The sequence below is a fragment of the Temnothorax americanus genome, unplaced genomic scaffold (genome assembly GCF_048541705.1).
Source record: "Temnothorax americanus isolate GAGA-0224 unplaced genomic scaffold, ASM4854170v1 Scaffold10, whole genome shotgun sequence".
Taxonomy (NCBI): Eukaryota; Metazoa; Arthropoda; class Insecta; order Hymenoptera; family Formicidae; genus Temnothorax; species Temnothorax americanus.
In genome coordinates this window covers 2,557,003-2,578,134 of record NW_027509231.1, presented here as the reverse complement: position 1 = coordinate 2,578,134, position 21,132 = coordinate 2,557,003, and the positions used below count along the sequence as shown (strand labels likewise).

The 21,132-nt window shown below is 39.8% G+C and overlaps 1 protein-coding gene across 11 annotated transcripts in view; it reads right to left on the bottom strand.

Annotated features, from left to right (window-relative positions):
• Positions 1-21,132, bottom strand: part of LOC143899359 (uncharacterized) — a 77,720-nt gene that overhangs the window by 36,291 nt on the left and 20,297 nt on the right. For 2 of the 11 annotated variants that reach the window (XM_077409651.1, XM_077409655.1), the window contains exons 1-5: positions 17,372-17,638; positions 16,806-16,898; positions 16,140-16,693; positions 15,062-15,241; positions 11,759-11,882 (exon numbers count right to left, since the gene is read on the bottom strand). In XM_077409651.1, coding sequence (XP_077265777.1) covers positions 11,759-11,882; positions 15,062-15,241; positions 16,140-16,693; positions 16,806-16,898; positions 17,372-17,483 — 1,063 coding nt within the window. In that variant the 5' untranslated portion in view covers positions 17,484-17,638. Of the gene's footprint in view, positions 1-7,625; positions 8,198-11,758; positions 11,883-12,954; positions 14,078-15,061; positions 15,242-16,139; positions 16,694-16,765; positions 17,318-17,371; positions 17,646-21,132 lie in introns of those variants that run through there. The other 9 variants (XM_077409645.1, XM_077409648.1, XM_077409664.1 and 6 more) reach the window with 9 other exon arrangements.

The following is a 21,132-nucleotide window of genomic DNA, read 5'->3' as shown; positions in this document are numbered from 1 at the left end:
TGTTGGAAATTACGGGGCCCAATGTTGTTTGCACAACGCGAGCCGTCTGTAAATGAGACACCAATTTTCTCGGTCCCGGTCGAATAACGAAGCGAGATTATCGAGAAGGCTAACTCTTGTATCGCATGACGAGAGACGAGATGTTGCACCTCTGTATTCCGAGGCGCGAAGATTTATGAATAAGGAAATCGTTCTCCGGGGCGCTCAGTGTCAATCGTTTTAAAGTGCATCGAGAATTTACGAGCAGCGAGTGCTCATTTCACATTGATCCAAAACGCATGGTGCTATACAATTTAGCTAAACCAGTAAACACTCTCTCTCTCTCTCTCTCTCTCTCTCTCTCTCTCTCTCTCTCTCTCTCTCTCTCTCTCTCTCTCTCTCTCTCTCTCTCCTTCTTTCTTTCTCAATCTGCTCCAATAATAGGATTCATCGATAGACCAACATCCACGCTGCAACTCTATTCTAGTCAAAGGATCAAATTTAAATGATCGTCAAAGCGTTCACTTTTTTAATTACGCATCTATAAGTGAATCGTGCACGACTGGAGTAAGGGAACCAGAGGGGTCATCGAATTCTTGTCACCAATACTCCACAATCTCCTCTTTACAAACTTTTACAAAGTTAGGGTCGACTTAACAGCCGCTGCTAGCACCGCCGTCCGTTACCCCTGCGCGAGCATCCCTCAGCTCGTAGGGATGCAAGGGCGAAGGCGAGCGGCGTGGCAGCCAGCTCAGCCAGCTGCCAGCATCACCGACTAATGTTGCAACAGGGAGAGAAAGAGGGAGCGAGAGAATGGACAGAGGGCGGAGGTACACACAGGGGGAAAGAGACAGGAAGAAAACGGGGGAAACTGAGAGGACAGAATAGCGCGGAGGGGGTACTCGGAGAGATTTATTATGCAGAGGAGAACGAGAGAAACGGGCACACGAGCCCTTTCGGAGCTTAACACACTTTGTACCGGGCGCTGCGCACGTAAGCTGTCTCTATTTTTCGGCCCGCAACGTTGATATACGTGCGAAGGGAGTATACGCGGTTTACACTCGGTTTATGTTCTGAATAATGCATCCGAATGCATATCTCGGCGAAACTTTCATCTCTTCTCATCTTATTACTCCGACGTGAATAATATAATTTATGAAATTACATATCCGTAGGACAATAGTTATATCTGACGTAAATTCTGCTCAACGTGGAAGAAATTCCTCGTTAAAATACAACGGCGCGTCTTAGGGAAACGTAGCTGTGTAAACGTACAAATTAGAAATGTAGGTACTTAGAAACACGCACGTAACGAATTATAGGTAATTAAACATAAAGCAGTCTCAAAAATCACTCTCGCGCTAACAACGCCCAATCTTCGCGTCGCGTGGAACCCGATATTCTCTCACATACACCGGCATCGATCACCGCGCTGTGCCAGAAAGAGCCGTCAAGCAGGAGGGATGCAGGAGGGGCAGAGGGGTAGAGGGACAGAGACGCGGAGACGCAGCAGCCGCTAGAGGACAAGCGGGGTGGCGAAGAGGAGGGTAAAGGGAATGCAACGACGAGACCAGGAGAGAACAGAGTGTATTTCCCACCCTCCATTGTGTGCGCCTCTCCTGTATCTCTCTCTCTCTCTCTCCCGGTTCACATTCGACTAAACTGCATATATGCTGAAGAGTGTGGCCGCATGATCTATGTACGTGGATTCAACACGGTGGCCCATACGGCACTGGTATTGCTACAGGATTTCGCGTTTCCCTCGCCGAGTGACATCATATGCGGGAAACAAGAAACAACTCGTACCTTCTTTCTCTACGTTCGTTCTTTTTTTTTCTTATTTTCCGTTGAACCAGATGCCGCAATAAATTCACACGTGGCTGCCGAGGAAATATCTTACAACCGCACATACTTCCTTCAAACGAGGAACCTTCCTCTCAAAATCTCCCGGGTAGCGGTACTCAAATTCAAAACGAGAAACTGGAGATTCTTCATGATTAAACGTGGAATAATAACGCTGATAGGTTTCTGCTAATTTTGCGAATCGTCTATATTTATCGGATTAACGTAGAAAACATTAAGCAAAACCTCTCTCGTCGAGCTTGGAATTCAAAGGTTCGATAGAATATCTAAAGTACCTGCGAGATATTTTTGCAAAATCTATAATCGGAGCCGTCTATTATTCTATTATTCATTATAAGATTCGTTCTGTACGTAATTACTAACGATTTAATTGTCCCGATAAAATCGTTTGTTGCAAATTCCGTCGCGTGAGTTTCGAGGAGCAACGAAATTCTGACGCTGTAAACTTTCCCGATGCCATTGATTTCCGGAGTGCTACTGCAGTCGACCGAAACGTTGGAACTTCATTTCGAGTATTCCTGTCAGTAGCTATACAGTAGCTTTGCTACAGACCTGTGGAGTACGTACCGTCTGTTCGAAGATAATGCCACAACGTTCCCCGAACATGTAACCACTTAAGACATAAGGGAGGCGAGGCTTGATTGAACTGCTCGGAAACGGCGATAACGAGAACATCACGATGTACGCAAAGAGAACAGCGAATTCTGTATTCAATTGAGCATTCAATACTATAATAACGGTCGAAAGCGAAGATCACTTGAATTATTTGACGACATCAACGAGAATGGTTCTAAGAAAGAGTATCAAAGATTTTCATAGCGCTACGAGTAAAAATGACATAAAGAATGATTTTTTATGATGACTGAGAATAATTTGCAGATAGATTTTCGGAGATTTATATTGAATAATTACGATTTAGAACTTGATAAAAAAATGAAAATTAGAGAGAGATACACAAATATATATAAATAAAATAAAACTTTAAAACTTTAGCCGTTTTATAGAGATATCTATAGAAGAACGTTTTTCTCACACTAAAAACACCACGGTTAAATGATTAATGGCCCGGCGCGATCAGCAGAGTTTCACGAGATTCGCGCCAGCTGAAGTTTCCGCTCCTTCGAGCGAGCTCTCAAGGACGTATCGGCGGAAGCCAGCGGCGATTCTGGTTTCTCCTCCATTGGTTAAGCCAACCACCGGGGTTTAAAGTAAGCGGGCACGAGCGCGAAAGACGAAAAGCCTCTTGTCGTGTGCTCGAGAAACGAAACTCTTTGCGAGCGGGGCACCTCGCTCGGGGCGTACCTCCACCCGCTGATCCTCTTATTCAGAATACCATCCTGCGCGTTCATCCTCGAACCACCGTCACCATCCGTCCGACCGCCGTGCGACGTGCGCGCACTCGTGTAATAAGGGCGAGAAGATATGCCGGTAAGAAGCTTATCGTCGGGAAAGGACCCCGTCGCGCGCTCCGGTTGGACGAGTGCCGCGCTCGCTCTCTCGTCTGTGCACGAGAATATTAAACAACCGATGCGTCTCGAGAGCAGAAAGAAAACTGTAATACGTCGGTGAAGCCGCTTTATTCGATGATCGATCGATGTCGAGAATGAGTATCGGTGAACGGAACAAGTATCGGTGGAGGAGTCTCCCTGAGATAGTGATTTTAGAAGCGACAATGGGATCAAGGCGTGAAAGAGAGAGCGAGGGAGAAAAAGAGCGAAAAAAAGTGGAGCTTAACGCGGAAAAAGAAATAAGCAGGTCGGAAACAAAACCGAGTGGGAGAACTTCACAAGTTGCGCGACCTAAGTAGAACAGCCGATGTAAAGATTTACGACATAAAGATTGCGGATCTACGAAAATATCAGAGAATAGCCTGTGACATTTTAATTGAGATTATAAGTAGCTGATTATAAGACTATTTAAGGCTTCGCGAAAATAAAACAGCGTACCATGCTTAAGGTAAAGATCATTAATGTTGGAGCTTGATGCATCGTTAAACATTAAAATAGTAAATGCAACGACTGTTCAGATAAAAGTTTCGAGTCAATGATTAAATTACGTGGTAAATATCAATATTTTTCTTGTATGAATATCTGGAGGACTTGTAAAGCGCACATATATAATATTATCGTAGACCTATAAAAATCTATAAATTAATAAAAATATCCGATACGAAAAACCAGAAAGAGCATCGAAACGGATCGATAAAATCGAGGACGGAAGGCACGCTGCGAGGGTAATTAGGGTAATGAAGGGCGCGCTGTATAATTAGATGCAACGATGGATCGATGGACCGAGCTGTTGCCGGGAGGATGCAAAATGCTGTTGAGCTTTTTATCGCTCAACTGTGTTGTGAGAAAGAGAGATAAAGAGAGATAGAAAGAGAGAGAGCCCTTTGACCGGGCTGCGGCAGGGAAAGTATCGCGCGATACTAATTTCCATTTGGGCCCTACCGCCCGGGCTCAATTCGCTAATGCAGCGACGCCATCCATCCATCCATCGCTTTACCACGTCGCCCAGAGAGACAATTTTCCACCGTTAAAGGTCGAAAAGTTATGACACCGAGGTGGCTCGCTGAAACGTGACAACGTTTCTCACGTCTTGCGCGAGATATAGTGCAGCAGGCTCCGCAGCGTTACGGCTGCACGTCACAGCCAACTCGCGGACATTAATATATTATCCGAATCCGAATTGTCGCTCGGGCTACGTATTTCCCTTGTCACGGAGAAACGGAGACAGGGTTCGCGGATTCAAGAATCCGTGCCATTCGGAGATCGCGCATGGGAGAGTACCACAAATTCCCCGCGTGCAAACATACCGAGAGTCCTGCGACGAAAAGACCACGTCACTGCCACAGGAGATGCATACAGAACGCAAGCTTTTAATATTTATATATATCGTTTCCCTGAAAAGACAAGTTCGACATATGATCTAGCAGAAACTAAGACGGTGAATGAAAAGAAGATGACACTCTCGTAAGGAGAGAAATGAAAATGGGAGAATAAATGAAAAATGCAAAAAGCAAAAGTTGTTTTAAAGAAGTACTGTCGGACATTCGGGCATGTGAGACATATCGCCTGTGTATTTTTGGCAAGGAGATGCTACGATGGTTTCCAATCCGTTTGATTCTCAAGAACGACATCGTGATGTCGTGTTGCGATCATAGATTGTTTTTTAGCCCGGCTCCCAGCCGGAAAAATAGTCGATATGTCATTGACACAGAGCTCTGTGACCACTCGGTGCAATCGATGCGGGCCTACTAGTGTGGCTTTAACTCACGAAAAGTATCTACCGCTCGTACTTTACGAGATAGATAAGAATTTAAGATCTGAGAAAGCGAAGCTGCTAAGATTAGAATTTAAGCATTGAAAGATCTTAAAATCTCGAGCAGGTCAAGTTTTCAAGCAAGTTACAACTTCAATATTAGAACGTAGTATCGTATAAAGCACCAAGTGTCTCACAGCAGTAGACGCTAAGAAATCGGACTTGAAAAACTCCAAGCTACTACAGGCAAATTCTAAGACGGCAACTGAAAAATAAATGACGCCTTCTCGTAACGGATGAGACATAAAAATGAGCTAATAAATAAACCTCTCGGCAAACCGTATCTTGTGATTACTGTTCATAATCAAAGTAAGTGGCCCGGTTATAAGGTAAGTGAATTCCACGCTCCTTCATTTTTTAACAGTTTTGGAAACCATGACGCTGCCAGAACGCGTCCGCTTGGCGAGAGGCGAAACGAGATGATGTTTATTTGTTGCGTAACGCGCGTGAGCGTAGAAAAAAAAACAAAACGCGCGTTCCCGCATGAAACTGCATTGTCGCTTTGTGCGAACGAACAGATAGCAAAAGTTCATCGCGTCCGCCGCGCGAGAATGTTTCGAAAAATCGCGAGAGCGTGAGAAATTCCCTTAGGATGCCGACGAAGAGAACAAAGAATTTCAATAACTGCGAGATGTCGCGAGTACGAGGACGACCTTGTTACACCTAATCCCGTAAAGCTGCGTGGAAACTTCGGCTAATCCTACGTAATGTTCTTTCCGCAGGTTTTGTGTAGACTAGAGACTTTCGAGGGAACAGCTACAGAACAAGCGCCGAGTTTTGGCGAGACGAAAAATGAACGAGTAACTAAAACTGAAACAGTATTCGCGAGGGTATTCTGCGTTTATGAGCGTACGGCACCTTTCCGAAAAAACTTGGACATATACTTGCTCGATTTACCGCCCGCTATTGGCGCGAATTCAATGGCTCGAAGAGCTAAAAGTGTCGCATCTGCAAATAGAGAAAGAACATAGATAAAAAAAACCTGGCTCGACGCCATTCCTACGCGGAGCCACGACGAGCGAGAACGACGTAGATGGTGGAAAAAGGACACGTGTGTTACGTAACGACGTACAAAGGGCTATGAACGTGTGACCATGCACTGCCTAAGGGAGGTATATCGCATCGCTTATTATAATTACTATTTATCGTATTATCGTTATTTATCTCGTGACAAGCGATATCCTTGTACTTAAGCAAAAGGCACCATAAGTGAGCTCCGAAGCCTGCCTGTTCTTTTTTTTTCTCGTAACAGCCTATGGGCCTGCGGGACTAGTTTCATCATGACTATTTTTGAGCCGCGACGACTCACATAGAAATCAGTCTTCGACGTGATTCACAACCTACGTCATATAAATATAATATACGTATAAATATATATATATTTTACGTACACGCGTCAAAGAATGTTTTGCATCATCTTTCCATTACGCCGATCAATCGCGCTGTTCAAGATAAAAAAAAATTGTTCCGTAATTTATTTTTGCACACTGTTCCAATATAAAGTTTTTATATTTTATAGAACTCTAAATATGTTTTTGCGTTATATATTTACCTTATATATATATATATAACGTAATATATATATATATATATATATATATATATATATTACGTCCTATATATATATAGGATCTAATAAAGATCCCAGGATAATCAGAACGGTGCAAAACCATTCGTGACGCGTGTGTATAAGAGATACTTAACATCGTTTAGATCATATATTTTTCCTGCGCGCCTACAAACGATAATCGAAGATGCTGGAGTCCGAAAATCTTAGGAATCTGAAAACCCTAGCGTCCGGAGGACGCAGGGATCAAGGGAAGCCGCGAGATCCTCGGAGTCGGAGCGGAAGTCCGCGGATCCGGGCGTGACACGACAGTGACGAAAGGGAGAATGATTACAAGATCCGGCGATAGTCCGTAATCTTGGAGGAACGTTACTCCGTCTTCCGTATTTCAGAACGATACGTCATTCGGACGATCAACGGGAGGTAGAACAGGAATGAAGTTTTGTACTCGACATTACTTTCACTGAGATCTCCAGCTTACACGGATTCTACGAACACTCCGCTATAACTAAGGGAATCTGCTTGTCTCAGGCGAGAGAAAGAAATCCCCGTGTCCTTACTCATTAGCATTAAATACTTAGGAGCTAAACGCACAAGAATAAATAAATTTAATTTTAGTTTAAATATAGTGCTCTCTAAAGAGACGCACGCGCACACGATGTAATCGTCACGTATAGCTATGCGACGAGGAGGGTCCTTCGTGCGACATATCGACCGTGGCGATTAATACTAGTAACGTGTAAAATGACATGAGCACAAGTTACACGAGTTCCAGGCCAACTCCCTGCAAACGCATGCATGCAAATCTACACTTACGATTTATATGATAGAAAAATAAATTACGTAAAAATAAATTATGTATGTAGAATATACGAGGATTTATGAATCGGAAGATCTCCCAGGTATCCGAGGTATCGGAAAGATCCAAAGATGAGTGGAATCTATCGAGAGACACGGTCCTGTAACTTGCTGTCGCTTTGGCGCGAAGCGGACCGTTGTATCTACACTCTACTACCTTGAATTATACATAGTATGTTCCAATAAGGTCAGTAATCGAGTTCCTGACAGGCTTAGCCGATTCTAAGATCCTCGCACAATCCCGCGGTTAGTATACTTTGCACATGGACGCACTGTGTGTGTTTATGCGACGCAAGAATTACTAAGTCAAATAACCCGCCTCGGATTTTGCTAAGAAATGCTTGTGGTCCATGCGCATAAACGGCGATATCACATCCTGCATGCCGTGTTTCAACTTAATGTGCCTTTTCAGATTGTCAGACCTGGTCAACGATATCAGACATATTTGACATTGGTGCTTGTCGGGGTTGTGCGATTTCATGTGCTTTTTTATGTTGGCTACGCTCTTGCCGCACAGCTTACAGCACTCCATACCGATCAGCGAGTGCTCTAACTTATTGTGACTGTCTTTACTTATATCCTTTTCTTTTTTGCAAGTCCTTGTCGTTCCTGGAATACAAGGTCCCGTTTCGATGAATTCATCATAATTCATTAACGATGCCAACTGTGTCTACTAATATCACCCCAAAATTATATAAGGATGGTCGATCCGACGTTATCACACTCAATGTCTTTTATTTCTTTGCGCAATGCCTAATGTAATGTCTCATGTCTGAACTCTTTAATTAATTTTGAAAAAAAGTATGCACATATATATTTTTATCAAATGTACGTATAAATATGCGAATGAAAAGTTATGAAATAAAAGATCTCAAAAATAAATGTTAAATCCTATTTAATTACCATTATAACGTAAATGTAATAGCTTTCTCTTGCAAAATATTCGAAATGCAAATATTTTATCACAGGTTTTACCTTTTCATTGTAAAATGCAAAAATTATACAAATAATATTTAAATATGCAATTTTTCTGTAAAGAAAATTTTTGGAATAAATATTATTTTGCGACACAAATGTTTGAGTAATAAAATTCTAATTAATCGTTACAAAAAATATTGAAAATTTATGCAAAAATGTAATATTCTAATCCATGAAGGTAAAATTTATTTTATTGATTATTCAAAAATCTCTTTTACTATAATAGTTTGCGGTATATTTAAAAAATTGTTTTTCAAATAGAAATATTTTTTAATTATGCTATTGTTTTAATATAGGAAATTATCATTGTAAAAAAAAATACTTTTGATGATAACGTTAAATAGAACATCCTTTATGCTTCCCATAAATCACACTCTACGTCAAATAGTTGCAGAGAAGAGGGGATTCTCTTAATTACGTTCAAAATCAACGAAGATATCATAACGAACACCACACTCGTATTTATACAGAGTAATGTACTCAATGAAATTGCTTGATTTTCTTTCTTGTTTTTATAAGCGCTGGAAATATATATGAAAACTTTGCTTGTTGCAGGAAAGGAATAATGTAGACATAAAAAGAAAAAAAAACAGAAGGTCTGTAGAAAGGTCTGAGAAAACGTAATAAAAAAAAAAAAAAAAAAATCAAAACTCTTCCGCGTTTATCGAAACAAGACAGAGAATCGATCAATTCCATCAAGGACTTCGCCCCGTGCTCTTTCTCATCTATAATTACCTACTCGTAGCAAATGTCAATACCATGTAAAAAGCGCAATTCTACTGTCATCTCATCGCGTTCCAAGAGACTAAAGATACTGTCACAATACAGTACAGGAGAGGAAGAAAGGAGGAAAGAGACGTCAAAAATTTAACATATCAAAAAGAAAACCGAATGGAAAATAAACATTCAAGTGTGAGAACCTCGGCGAGGAGATTCGCCGATTCGTCTTCACAAATAAAAACACTCGGTCTGCGAAGATCGCGATACGGACTATCGACTTTGTCCTCAGCTCTTAAACGTCGCCCATACATAAATTGCTCCGTCGGAGATCAAACGCGCGCATCTCGCGACCACTGGCAACTATTGCATAATGCAGCTCGTGCAACATTTCAGCTAACTCGATATAATATGAATATGCAATCAAGAAGTATACGTAATCTGGTAACTATCAACGACAAGCGACGACGACGGCAACGACGACAACGACGACGATGACGACGATGAGATCGCTACGAGGTCGAGGATGCGAAAGATAAACGAAGAATAGCATTAGCAACAGAGAGTCTATTTAACGAGCGGTCTAATCGCGTATGCTTCTTCGGGAATAATCGTTAGGAGGAAAAAATGATACCTAAGGTTACGAGTTTTCCTGCTGCTTCTGCTCCTGCCGCTGCTGGCAACTATTATTAATGCATCGACGATACGCAGTGGATAAGAATCGTGTGACTATAAATAGGCGTGACGTATTAATGTGGACGAGCGATAGAAGATATTTCGCGCGCGCGAAAAGTGAAACTTTACCTCATAAATTCATCTATAGACTTTTTATAGATAACGTATGCGAAACTCGGATCCTCGGATCCTGCAATCCCTAATTCCACGAAAATCAATCACGGTATAGAGAATCCGCGAATTCCACAATCTTGAAATCTAACTGAAATATCCTAATCTCTAATTTTAGAATAGATTTTCGGGATTATCAGATCCTCGGATCCTCCGCTCTTGTGTAATCGCGTTAACCTTCGTGTCCATCTCGTGGTATCAAGCAACATAGCATAGGAAACGTCTTACGTAACGATTTTTTTTCCTCGCGGCCGACAACTTTATTAACGCAAACGACGGATTGCGCAACGAGATGCGCAACGATTGCACATTTTGTTGCTAATATTCTCGTTCACTCGTGTAGGTCGAAACGAACAGCGCAAGAGAGACGTGAGAATATAAGATCAAGATCGCCAGGCACGGTGACGCAAGATATGGCAAAAGGGTATATAAGAGAATAGGAAATAAAAACAGCACATATAAAGACATGCACAGAGAGTCCCGCCATGGAAGTTGCGTATATGCGTACGTCTGCGCTCGCACGTGCACGCAGTGTACGCATTTATGCTGTGTGTATATACATATATATATATATCATATATATCATATATATCATATATATATCATATATATATATATATATATATATATATATATATATATATGAGACATAAGTATATACATGTCATCTCGCACACACGACACACATTTACACGCATTCACGCAAATGAAGTTCGTTAATGTGGCATCACGCATACGCACGCACACGCGCCACATACACGTGTTATAAAAACAGCGAGATGAACTCAGCCAGTCGCACCCACACACCGCAATCTCGGACACAGATAAAAAAAAAAAAACAGAAAAAAAATGAGATAGAAGTACAGTCCATTTGCTGATACCATGTCCCAAACCAACGAGAGTTTTGTTATGTTTTATTTCTTTCTGTATATGTATTAACACACGTAATTAAACTACCACAATGACGTAGCAAATGCACGATACCATCACCACAACACCAAGGGTTTATGTAATATACATATGTAGTTAGATATATATACAGACATACACACACACGTATAGAGATTGGTCTTCGGTGTGTATGTGTATGCATATATATACGTACGTACACATATACATGTACATATATATATATATAAAGGTCTTTCATTTTCTAAAGTTACACTCACTACACTTGCCAGATTTGGAAATAGAGGGATGCTCGCTTCGGACGACACCTACGTACGACTCGACTCGTGTCAAATCCTTGCAAAAACGTGCATGCAGATCTCCCTCGATTTCTTAGATGTAACATATTTCCCACTGACTGACAAGAGATCGTTTTTTTTTTTCGATCGCATGACGTCAAACGCCCGAAACGCGCGAAAAGATGAGTTTGACGCGAATTAAGCGCGATATTTTACAACGAATAAACGCGTCGCTAAATCTTTTATCGCTATTTACAAGCTCAATATCTAAACTCGTCCGAATGTTGTGTCTGATATCTGATATAATACCGAGTATAATCTTCAAACATAATGTACAAGTTAATCGCAAATCAGGGCGGTTTAGTACAAAACGTAAAAAAGGAAATATGTTAAATCTAAATGAAATTTTGGTCGTAAAATTAGATATATGTGCAAGTCTTACCATCAAGTCCGTCGAGCATTTCCGGGGGATTATGGTGCTCGGATGATTCCATCCCTTGAACACCATCACTGAGCGCTCCTACCGTGGCCCCTCCATCTTCTCCTATCAGTCCAACTGGATGACCCTGCGCATGACATAATCACACATTTGTAAATAAGCAGTCAGACATAGTACGGTAGCTGCTTCACGCTTTGTAACATATTCTAATTAGAACAGTACTGTCAAAAAACGAATATTTTGTATTCTTGCAATTACAAATTGTTCTTCAAACTCATTGAATTCGCAAATTCTTAAATTATATTTTTTAAATGATCAAATTCAGGATGATTTTTTAAAACCATCAAAAATTTATACATTTTAAGATTTTTAAATACTATTACAATTTTCCATGTTCAACTCAATGATAAAAATTAAATAACGTATATATATAAAATTATATATAGTTTAAAGTGTTTGTAACGTTCCTCAAATTTATACACAATACTTATTTAATATTTGAATATTTTACATAATTTTAAATAGCAATAGTTAAGAAAATATAACGCACGTCTTGTAAAACAATTTTTATACGTTCCTACTTAGATAACCTATATTAACACTTAATTGTAGAAGGTTAAATGTTCTAATCAATATAATTCCAAAGAAAATATACTTTTTAAAGTAATTCGATTTATTGCTTCTCAAAGATATAAGAATCAGTCGCAGAACATGATCTCAAAAATATGTACTTTGGTATCTCCTTTTCTTACATATCGAAAATTATGTATTGCGCTGTAATATGTTACAGCAAGTATCTAACAACATACCCAACTATAAAGTATATGTTTAAAAATGCAAATTGTATCATTTTATAAATTACAGTCATCTCAGAAACATGTCGCCTTATCGTGAATAATTGTAAAAGCAAACATATTTAATAGGATAAATTATATAGATACTTTAGTCACCCGTTTATTAAAGTTATTGCATGATTTTCGAAACTGTAAAAATTGTATCGATATCTATATATGCTATTTAAATCTGCTATGTAATAATTGTTTTATATTACAGATCGCAAGGAATATGTATACATATATTATGATAAAATATTTAAAATATTTTTTAAAAAATATTCCGTCGTTATGTATATATATATATATATATATATATATATATATATATATATATATTTATGTATATTTTTATATGTTTTTTTAACAATAAAATAGCGTACATACATAAACTGTCTTAATTTTACATACAACAATAACATTAATGTTAGTAAAATTATCTGATAAAAACTTGCTTCTATAAAATTATACTCAACAAGTGTAAATTTATAACATTGTTGATGCAATAAAAGCACTAAGGATAAGATATAGTCCAAAAATAAAAAAGCCCCAAACTAAAATATTAGAATCGGAAAGAGGAATCTTTGGAAGACATCTGGGAATATCTATTAAAAAGTGTAGTAATCAAACAAACAATAATGCACTTGTAACACATTCTGTTACAAGTTCGAGTATGTCTCATTTTGTGTTAAAATCATAAATGTGTGTTGAATATTATATTTAATATTTGTACATAATTCCTTTTAAATATTAATTGAGCGTGAAACTGATTACGAATTAACTAGGCACAGGAAGAATCTGATAATAACTGTCGAGGCTAACACGTTTTTGTCGTATAAGCGTAACTTTTTCTTGCCTCACTTTCTTTTGTCACGCATATATTGTGCGCTTTACATTTATCATGGTGGTTCACGATTTCGAGTCTAAAATTTCCATTTCCCGCAGCAAACGAAGTGCGAATTTCTGGTATGGATTCGCTCCACTTTCTACAGTATTTGCAAAACATAAGATTCGATCGTTCATCGTATTGTAGCCAGGGATACGTGTCTAACCACCCGGGTTTAAATCTACCAGCCTTTCTACTTGGCGGAGTAGAACGCTGCAAGTTTGCGCACATTGTCGACTGAATTACGGACATTCCTGATTCCTGATTTATTTGTAGCGATCTATGCGTGTCATTTTCGAGCGTTTTAACGTTCGGATTATATTGGGATAACGATTCGTAAGACTGAGTTTGACCAGGTTTGCTATTGCTTTTATACGGATGGTGCGAGTTCATGGATACGGCGTGACTTAGCGAATTATGCGAATTCCCGGGGAGTTCAGACGTAATTCCCGACATATCGACATAGAGAGAACCTCCAGCCATGATGGCACTTTCGCGAGAAACTTGCACCACAGCCGAATCTGGACGATTTGAAGTCATGTTCTGTACATCCGTAGTTTCGTCACTCTTCCCATCTCTCTGAACCTCCCACTCCATACCAGTCTGTCAACAGAGAAGGAAAGGATATGTGCTTAATCAACACATCTCGACCCAATCTTTTTTAGCAAAAAAAGCCAATTCTGTAATCTCTAATTGGAGAATCCCTTCCTTCCCATGTTTGTTTCGACTGAGTAGTTGTAGGACGGCGGTAGATAATCGTCATCAATTGTGGGAACAGTAACGAAACTCCGTTATAGGGACAATTGTCTTCGCGATATATCACGAGAACTTTGCACTTCATTCACAATTGTGCAAAGCGTTTTAAGCGAGAAGAAGCATGTAGCGTCTTCAGAAAAAAAATGAGAGTGTAAAGTAAAAATATCTTAACGTTAACACGGAATCGGAGTTACATGAAATAATATGTACTAAAATGTCTTGTTATGCAAACACACTACAAAATATTAAAGCAATTTATACGTGCATTATTTTAAAGTTTATATATATATATATATATATATAATCCAAACATATTTTTTTAATATTAAAGTATTTTCAAAAAAATATCTTATAGAAATAACACATTTGCAGAAACAAATGTAATAAGATGACAATAAAAGCTCTCTCAGCTTTTTATAATTCATATTCATATAGGTTATGTGACTTTAGACAAAGAAACGAGAACATAAATATCAGTCTTATCACTTTTATCTTTTATGCAATCATGATAAATATCACTAATATCAGGAAATCATTTCCTTCAACTGCATCAACAATATTGCCAAATAAATTGAGACTTACAATCAGCAAGATCAGCAATCTGACCAGCAAGGAATATTATATACACATATATTTTATTGCATGTAATAACATAGACCATGCAAAAAGATTTAAACAAAATTAGTACCTTGCGTTATTAAACAAGTGTATTCGCAGGAAAAAAAGCGAAGTAAATACACGTGTGCAAGATCATGGGTGCAGAATAGAAATAGAAAGAAATGAATAATCAAAACTAAAATATGAAATGCATAAACATCGAAAATTACTTACGGGGAGGGAAATATTGTCATGGAAGTCGGGCAAGTGGTGATCCACCTCTTGTTTAATAGGAGCCTGCGGTTGTGAAGCAGGAGACATAGGCCGACCACCATCTTCCATCTCAACTCCCAGGGCATTATTTAACTTTGGAATCACAGGAGGACTTGATTTGTAACTACACTGCGAGGATGTCTGAAAACAATCGATCAAAAACTTTCTTTATATTTTTCTGTACATTTTTATATCCCCTGCCTCGACACGATTATTAAGATTTGGTCAAAAACCTTTTTTTTTTTTTTCTTAAAAAGAAAAGAAACAAAATTTGTCAGATTATTTCTCTTGCTTAGAAACAATAGATAGATTTAGCATATAATAAACTAAAGTTCTCCGTTGGACAATAATGTTTACTGTAAACTTGATATTTTAGAGCAAACAGATTACATCTCTTTTCAAATGTATGATTCTTACGTCAAAGTATGCGAAAAAATATATAAAGCATCTTATGATAATATCTGTCTCGTGAATTATACAGCAGGTAACAGCATTGGGCCTAAATTCTTCAAGGTTACTTACAAGTTATTTGAAAAGCTGCGCAATCACAGACACACGACACACACGTGTAATTCATCGATAATAATGTATGAGACCACAATAAAACAGAATTTTAAGCAGAAGTATAAGTCCATTAACATATAAACAGAAATCAGCATTATACGAACTTATTTATGGAAATAGCATATCTAGAAATGCCGCATGTGTGTTAATTTATAAAGTTAATATGTAAAAATGCGATGTAATATCTAATGTTGTTACAAACATAACAGATAAAACAAAAAATGTACCCAAACTAAAAATATTTGTAGAATATTCGCAAAAAATTACGTTCGTATAAGCTTTGAGAAGAGAAATACACATGGTTGGTCGTTTCCGTATAATTTTTCTTGATCAAGTCTCGAGATATAATGTAACACCCGCACGAGTTGTGATAAATGTACATATGTTACAAATAAAAGTGATATAAACGACATGCGTCGCACCTATCTGGCGATACAGTTACAGAAGAGAAAAAGCGAGTACAATATATGCGTACCTGAGAGTCGGACAAGAATCTTTCGCTAGGTGGGCCAGAAAGAGAAACGTCGTAGCTGCCCGAATTCTTTCTTTTCCTCTTTTCATGATGGGACTGGAGGTTAGGCGAGTCGCTATGTCTGACTCCAGTTTGCGTTTCTGGATCCGGTGACGGACACTTGTCCTCCGTTTTGTTATTTACACTATTATCGGTGAGGCCTCTGATCTGCAATGCCTCCGCTGTTTTAAGGAACATCGGCAGCAGATGCTGACTAACATTGACTTCGCCCTTATACATAAAGTGTAGCAACGCCTTCATTTCCGTGTCATTGACATCCTTGAGGAATATGATTGGATGGGGGTGGATGTTCTGCAGGAAAATGCTCTCGAAATACGGGCTGCATGCGGAGAGTATGGTCTGGTGCGCCTTGAAGGTCTCCCCGACACAGGCCAGGGTCACGTCGCAGAGTGCCTCTCTGGCGAGCAGCGAGCTGAGAACGTCGGTGAGGTTGGCTGGATGATTGTTCCACCGTAGACAATACTGCTGGTCCATCTTGTCTATCTCCAATCCCGACCCTACAACCAAACTAGTTGCCCTGAACTGTCTACATAAAAACTACTATGCTCAGGCTATACCAGGCTATATACCAGAATGATTCCCTAACCCTTAAAAAGCGCCAACTCACACACTTTCTCCACGCGCACTCTCCTATCGTCCTGACAATATCTCCCCGCAGATTAAATCGCGGCTCTCTAGGCCCACACAACGTTCTCCGCGCTTCTGCAAATGTGCCACATTGCAGTATAACTGTAAAACCCTTCAGGGTTCACGCCGCGCTACTATACGTGCAGAAAACATTTTTTCGCATAACCTTAACCGTGGACCGAACTAACCCGCGCGCGGATTTCTACGCGATGGGCCGCGGCACAGGGGCCGCCCGCGAGGTTAGATCGCTAATTGCGACGCAGTACGTGCCACCCGACAATAATCCCGAGATATATTCGGAGGTGATGTTTTTGGCAACGTCAATATTCGCGAGGCTTGGGCGCCATTGTCGGCCGTGCTCTCGTCTAGCCTCCACGAGCCTCCTCGCGAAAACGCGATTTGTTTGTTGCCCGATTTTCTAGCCGCACGTACCTACTACGCGGATCGCTCCTAATCACGCGGATCCTACGCGGATCACGCCGACGCGGATCGCTACGCCGCGCGGAGATACCTCACCCCGAAATTTCCTCCACGTCTCGATTACTCACCTCTCGCAAACTTTTTGCCATTACAACGCCACCCGACCCTTAACGTCCACTGCCATACCAATCTGCCAATGCCTACGGCCTTATTTTTAAAATACTTTTGACCTTCGTGCATCTGCCGCGGGGAATGGCGCGAAGGGCGCTCGGATTCAAACGCGGTTAAGCGTACGCCGCGTCTTCCTCCGTACGACTGGCGTTCGGCGTTGCTCGCGTCGCCGGATTCGGGATGCCGCGGCCGCCGGTGCACCGCGATAAACGCGAACGTCTCCCGCGCGAAATATACCGCGCCGGAATATAGAGAATTCGCGCGGCGCTCGCCGCCATATCGATCTGCCGTGTGCCCCGGCGCGTTCTTATTTTCCAAATAACGCACGCCTTCTCGTTACGTCAGCCCCGCGCGACATGGCGCGCCGGTGCGCACAATTCAAACGCCGCGTGCGAGTCTCCACGCCGATTCGTTTTTAACAATTATCGTTAATTAATCGACTTCTGTAAAAATGATATAAACGGAAGTGACATGCACAGGTCGAAATATCGATTGTTACCAATTAATATAATTAAAAATATTCTCGATTATCTCGTAATGTGTTTTGTAAAAAAATATGTATCGTATAATTAATAATATAATATATGTTAATCATAAATAAAATATTTATCTATCTATCATGTATTTAATATAAATTCGTCAAGAGATAAGTTTTTTAAAAGATGACAAATGGCAATAGTTATTGTAAAATAATTAATCTTCTCTATTATCGATAAACGATTGCGTGATAAGTTCACATTAGAGCTTAGATGACTCATTAAGACAAATGTCGTTATCTTATTAACCGTTTGCCGCGAGCTTAACAATAATTTATTACGACTTTAATCATAATATAAATTATATAGTTTCTCAACATCAACGTAAGAGACAGACTTCAACAACGCACAATCCGCGGAGTAAATAAAACAGTTACTATATTCAAAGTTGTCTTTTCAAGTGGCCCCTTCGCATTCGGTATAACTTAATTTCGTCTATTATCGCTCACCACGGTCCGGCACTCAATTTAACGCATACGTTCATTAGGAAACAAAGTTTGTGACAACGTGTTAGATATGTATTGAAATAATACTGATATGAAAAGAAGAAAGAAATCAAATTCACCTATGCACCTCTTTAGTCTTTAGTAAAAACTAATTGTTTAAATATGTATTAAAAAAATCAATAAATCTTGCTCATTTCACACGTTAAATTTTTGTCCAAAACGAAACTCGTGTCAGTAATCATAAGATTTAATTAACGAGCAAGTTAAATTATTGTAGAAATTTTTTTACTACAATTTGCTATAATGTATATTTCATCTAAAACTAATCTCTGGAATTAATCGTCGCTCGCAAGACCTTGCAACACGCTTTACGTTATTTTATCTACTCATTTTACATCAAAGACGTGCGGCTGTTGTGTACTTAAGCGCGGCGTATACGCAAAATTAACGTATTAAAGACAGAAAAAGAATCGTCGCTGACTATTACTTTTTGTCTCGTTTTTCTCGCCAATTTACGAGACTACGGAAATCTTCGTCGCAGCTGAAAACGCGGAATTAAAATCATGCTTTTGAAAGTGGGGCTCGTTTTAAATACCAACTGTCGAGGTACAGCGACGAGCAGAAAAAGATATTCCGGTTTTCATCCATTTGGAGTTGAAGGTAGAACTTAACAGCGAGAGAAAAAAATCGTATACGCGCGCGCGTTTCGACCCTTCGGTCTTTCCATCCAGCGTCGTCTTAATTGTCGAAAGAGCCGAGTAGCTCGTGTCGAGCAGTGTCCGATACAACGAAGCGAAAACACCGCGAAATCGCGTTTTCCATGCGTGCTCCATTTCGCGGAAAATCGCGATATACACGCGTGGAGACACTTTAGCTTCATTTGGCGGTAATAAATGATAATTCGCGCAAATCGCGGAGAGTTTCTGATATTAATTTGACCCATCTCCCCTCCCCCTGCCGCCCTCTCACCGAACGATAATCGTGTTATCCGCGCGAAATCAATAGGCACCGGGGAAAATTGAAAAATCTCCTCGACCGAGGTTTCCAACGCGGATTTACAAGCTTCGAGCGGCTGTTAACAGATTTAATCCGCGCTTTCATCGGCATCGCTCGAAATTATGTTTCACGTACATATCCCGCTCAAAGACAGAAATGCGACACATAAAACGCCCGTACGTTAAAACGATGATGCGATAAACGCGATGTAAAGAAGGATTCAATATTCCCGTATATTTCCTCTCTTTCCCCCGTTTTTTTCTTTCGTGAAATAATGTCTGTATAATGCGGCTCGAAAAATGCCTACGTAATTGCATTTGCGACGAAATTGTCGCAATGCGCGACGCAATATCTGTCGTTTAAATTCGATTTTACGTTTCCGCTACATTTCGAAATACACCGGTCCGGCAGTTAGCCTGACCGGGACAGAATTCATTTCGCAATCACGGACATGTCCTAATTGTACCCGGTTGTTTCGTAATTTCCCGTTTTCCCTTAAATGAAATATTAATCGGCGAAATACAGAAACGTAAAAGCTGCATTTACCGTTTACTCGCTTGACTCGAAAGATACTGAGAATAATATCGCGTTTAAAGAGCTCTTGGGACACCCGACGTGTAACATGCATGTATACGTGCATGTATATGCGGCATGTACAAAACTATATATGTCTGGTTCTCTCGGCTAACAATTTAAATTGTAACGTGTCAGCGTGTTATGTTGGTGGAAACGTCGTCCGTTTCTGAGAAACTTTTGTAACGATTCCTGCGAGCGCTCGATTCTAACTCAACGAGGAAGATATGAAAATTGGAATGACAGAAAAAATATCATTGGCTGTATAAAAATTAAAACAAAATTTGATATTCAAGTACCGACGACTTTGGTCTCTCGCAAGATTTATGTTCATTGTTCTAGATTCCTAGGCAACAATTATTAAATTATTATATTGCTCGCTGAAATCGAGGCACGAGATTTTTTTTAGTATGTGTAATTCGACCGAATCCGACGGCGAGTAATTACCCCAACTATGAGCCTGATTACGAGAAGCCGCGTTTAATTACAGGTCGCACACAGTTCCCTCCCTCCGCATTTATTAAACTAAACTAAACCCGCGCGCTCTGAAGACACTCTGATGGAAAGATTCTCTTTGGCCCGTCTTAATAACAACGTATACGAACTTTCATAAGGACTAGATAATTACCTCTACCGCGTGCTTTGCGCCTTCTTAATTAAGCAAATCCGCGTAGATCCCGGTCTATAACGAGCTATCCGCCGAGACAATGTGATATTCAGCGATAGACAAATGTCATCCCATTCATGTTTTCTGATAAACGTGATATAACGGAAATTATCTGAGTGATTTGAAGAATATCTTAATACAATCTCTGCTTGACATCGCATTCGAATTCATCGGCAAGTATCGGTCCAGAAATTGTTTCATCCTATTCGTTTTAATCTGCACAACTTTTCTCGACCTGTGCAATAACTCATGAATGCGCCTGGACGCATTGACGTTGCTTATCGTGAATCTATACCCTTTTACCGCGCTCTACACAGAAAAAAAGAATATTCTTGATTTGAAAATATTTTTGGTTTCAGCGTAGAATTGAAATGATATTACATCAAAATTATTAACAAGAAGATTATACATTGTTGCATATATACGAGTGTATAGGTATACTCATTGATTTGACACTTCTTTTTTTCTGTGCACGTATCTAATATATATCCTTTACTATA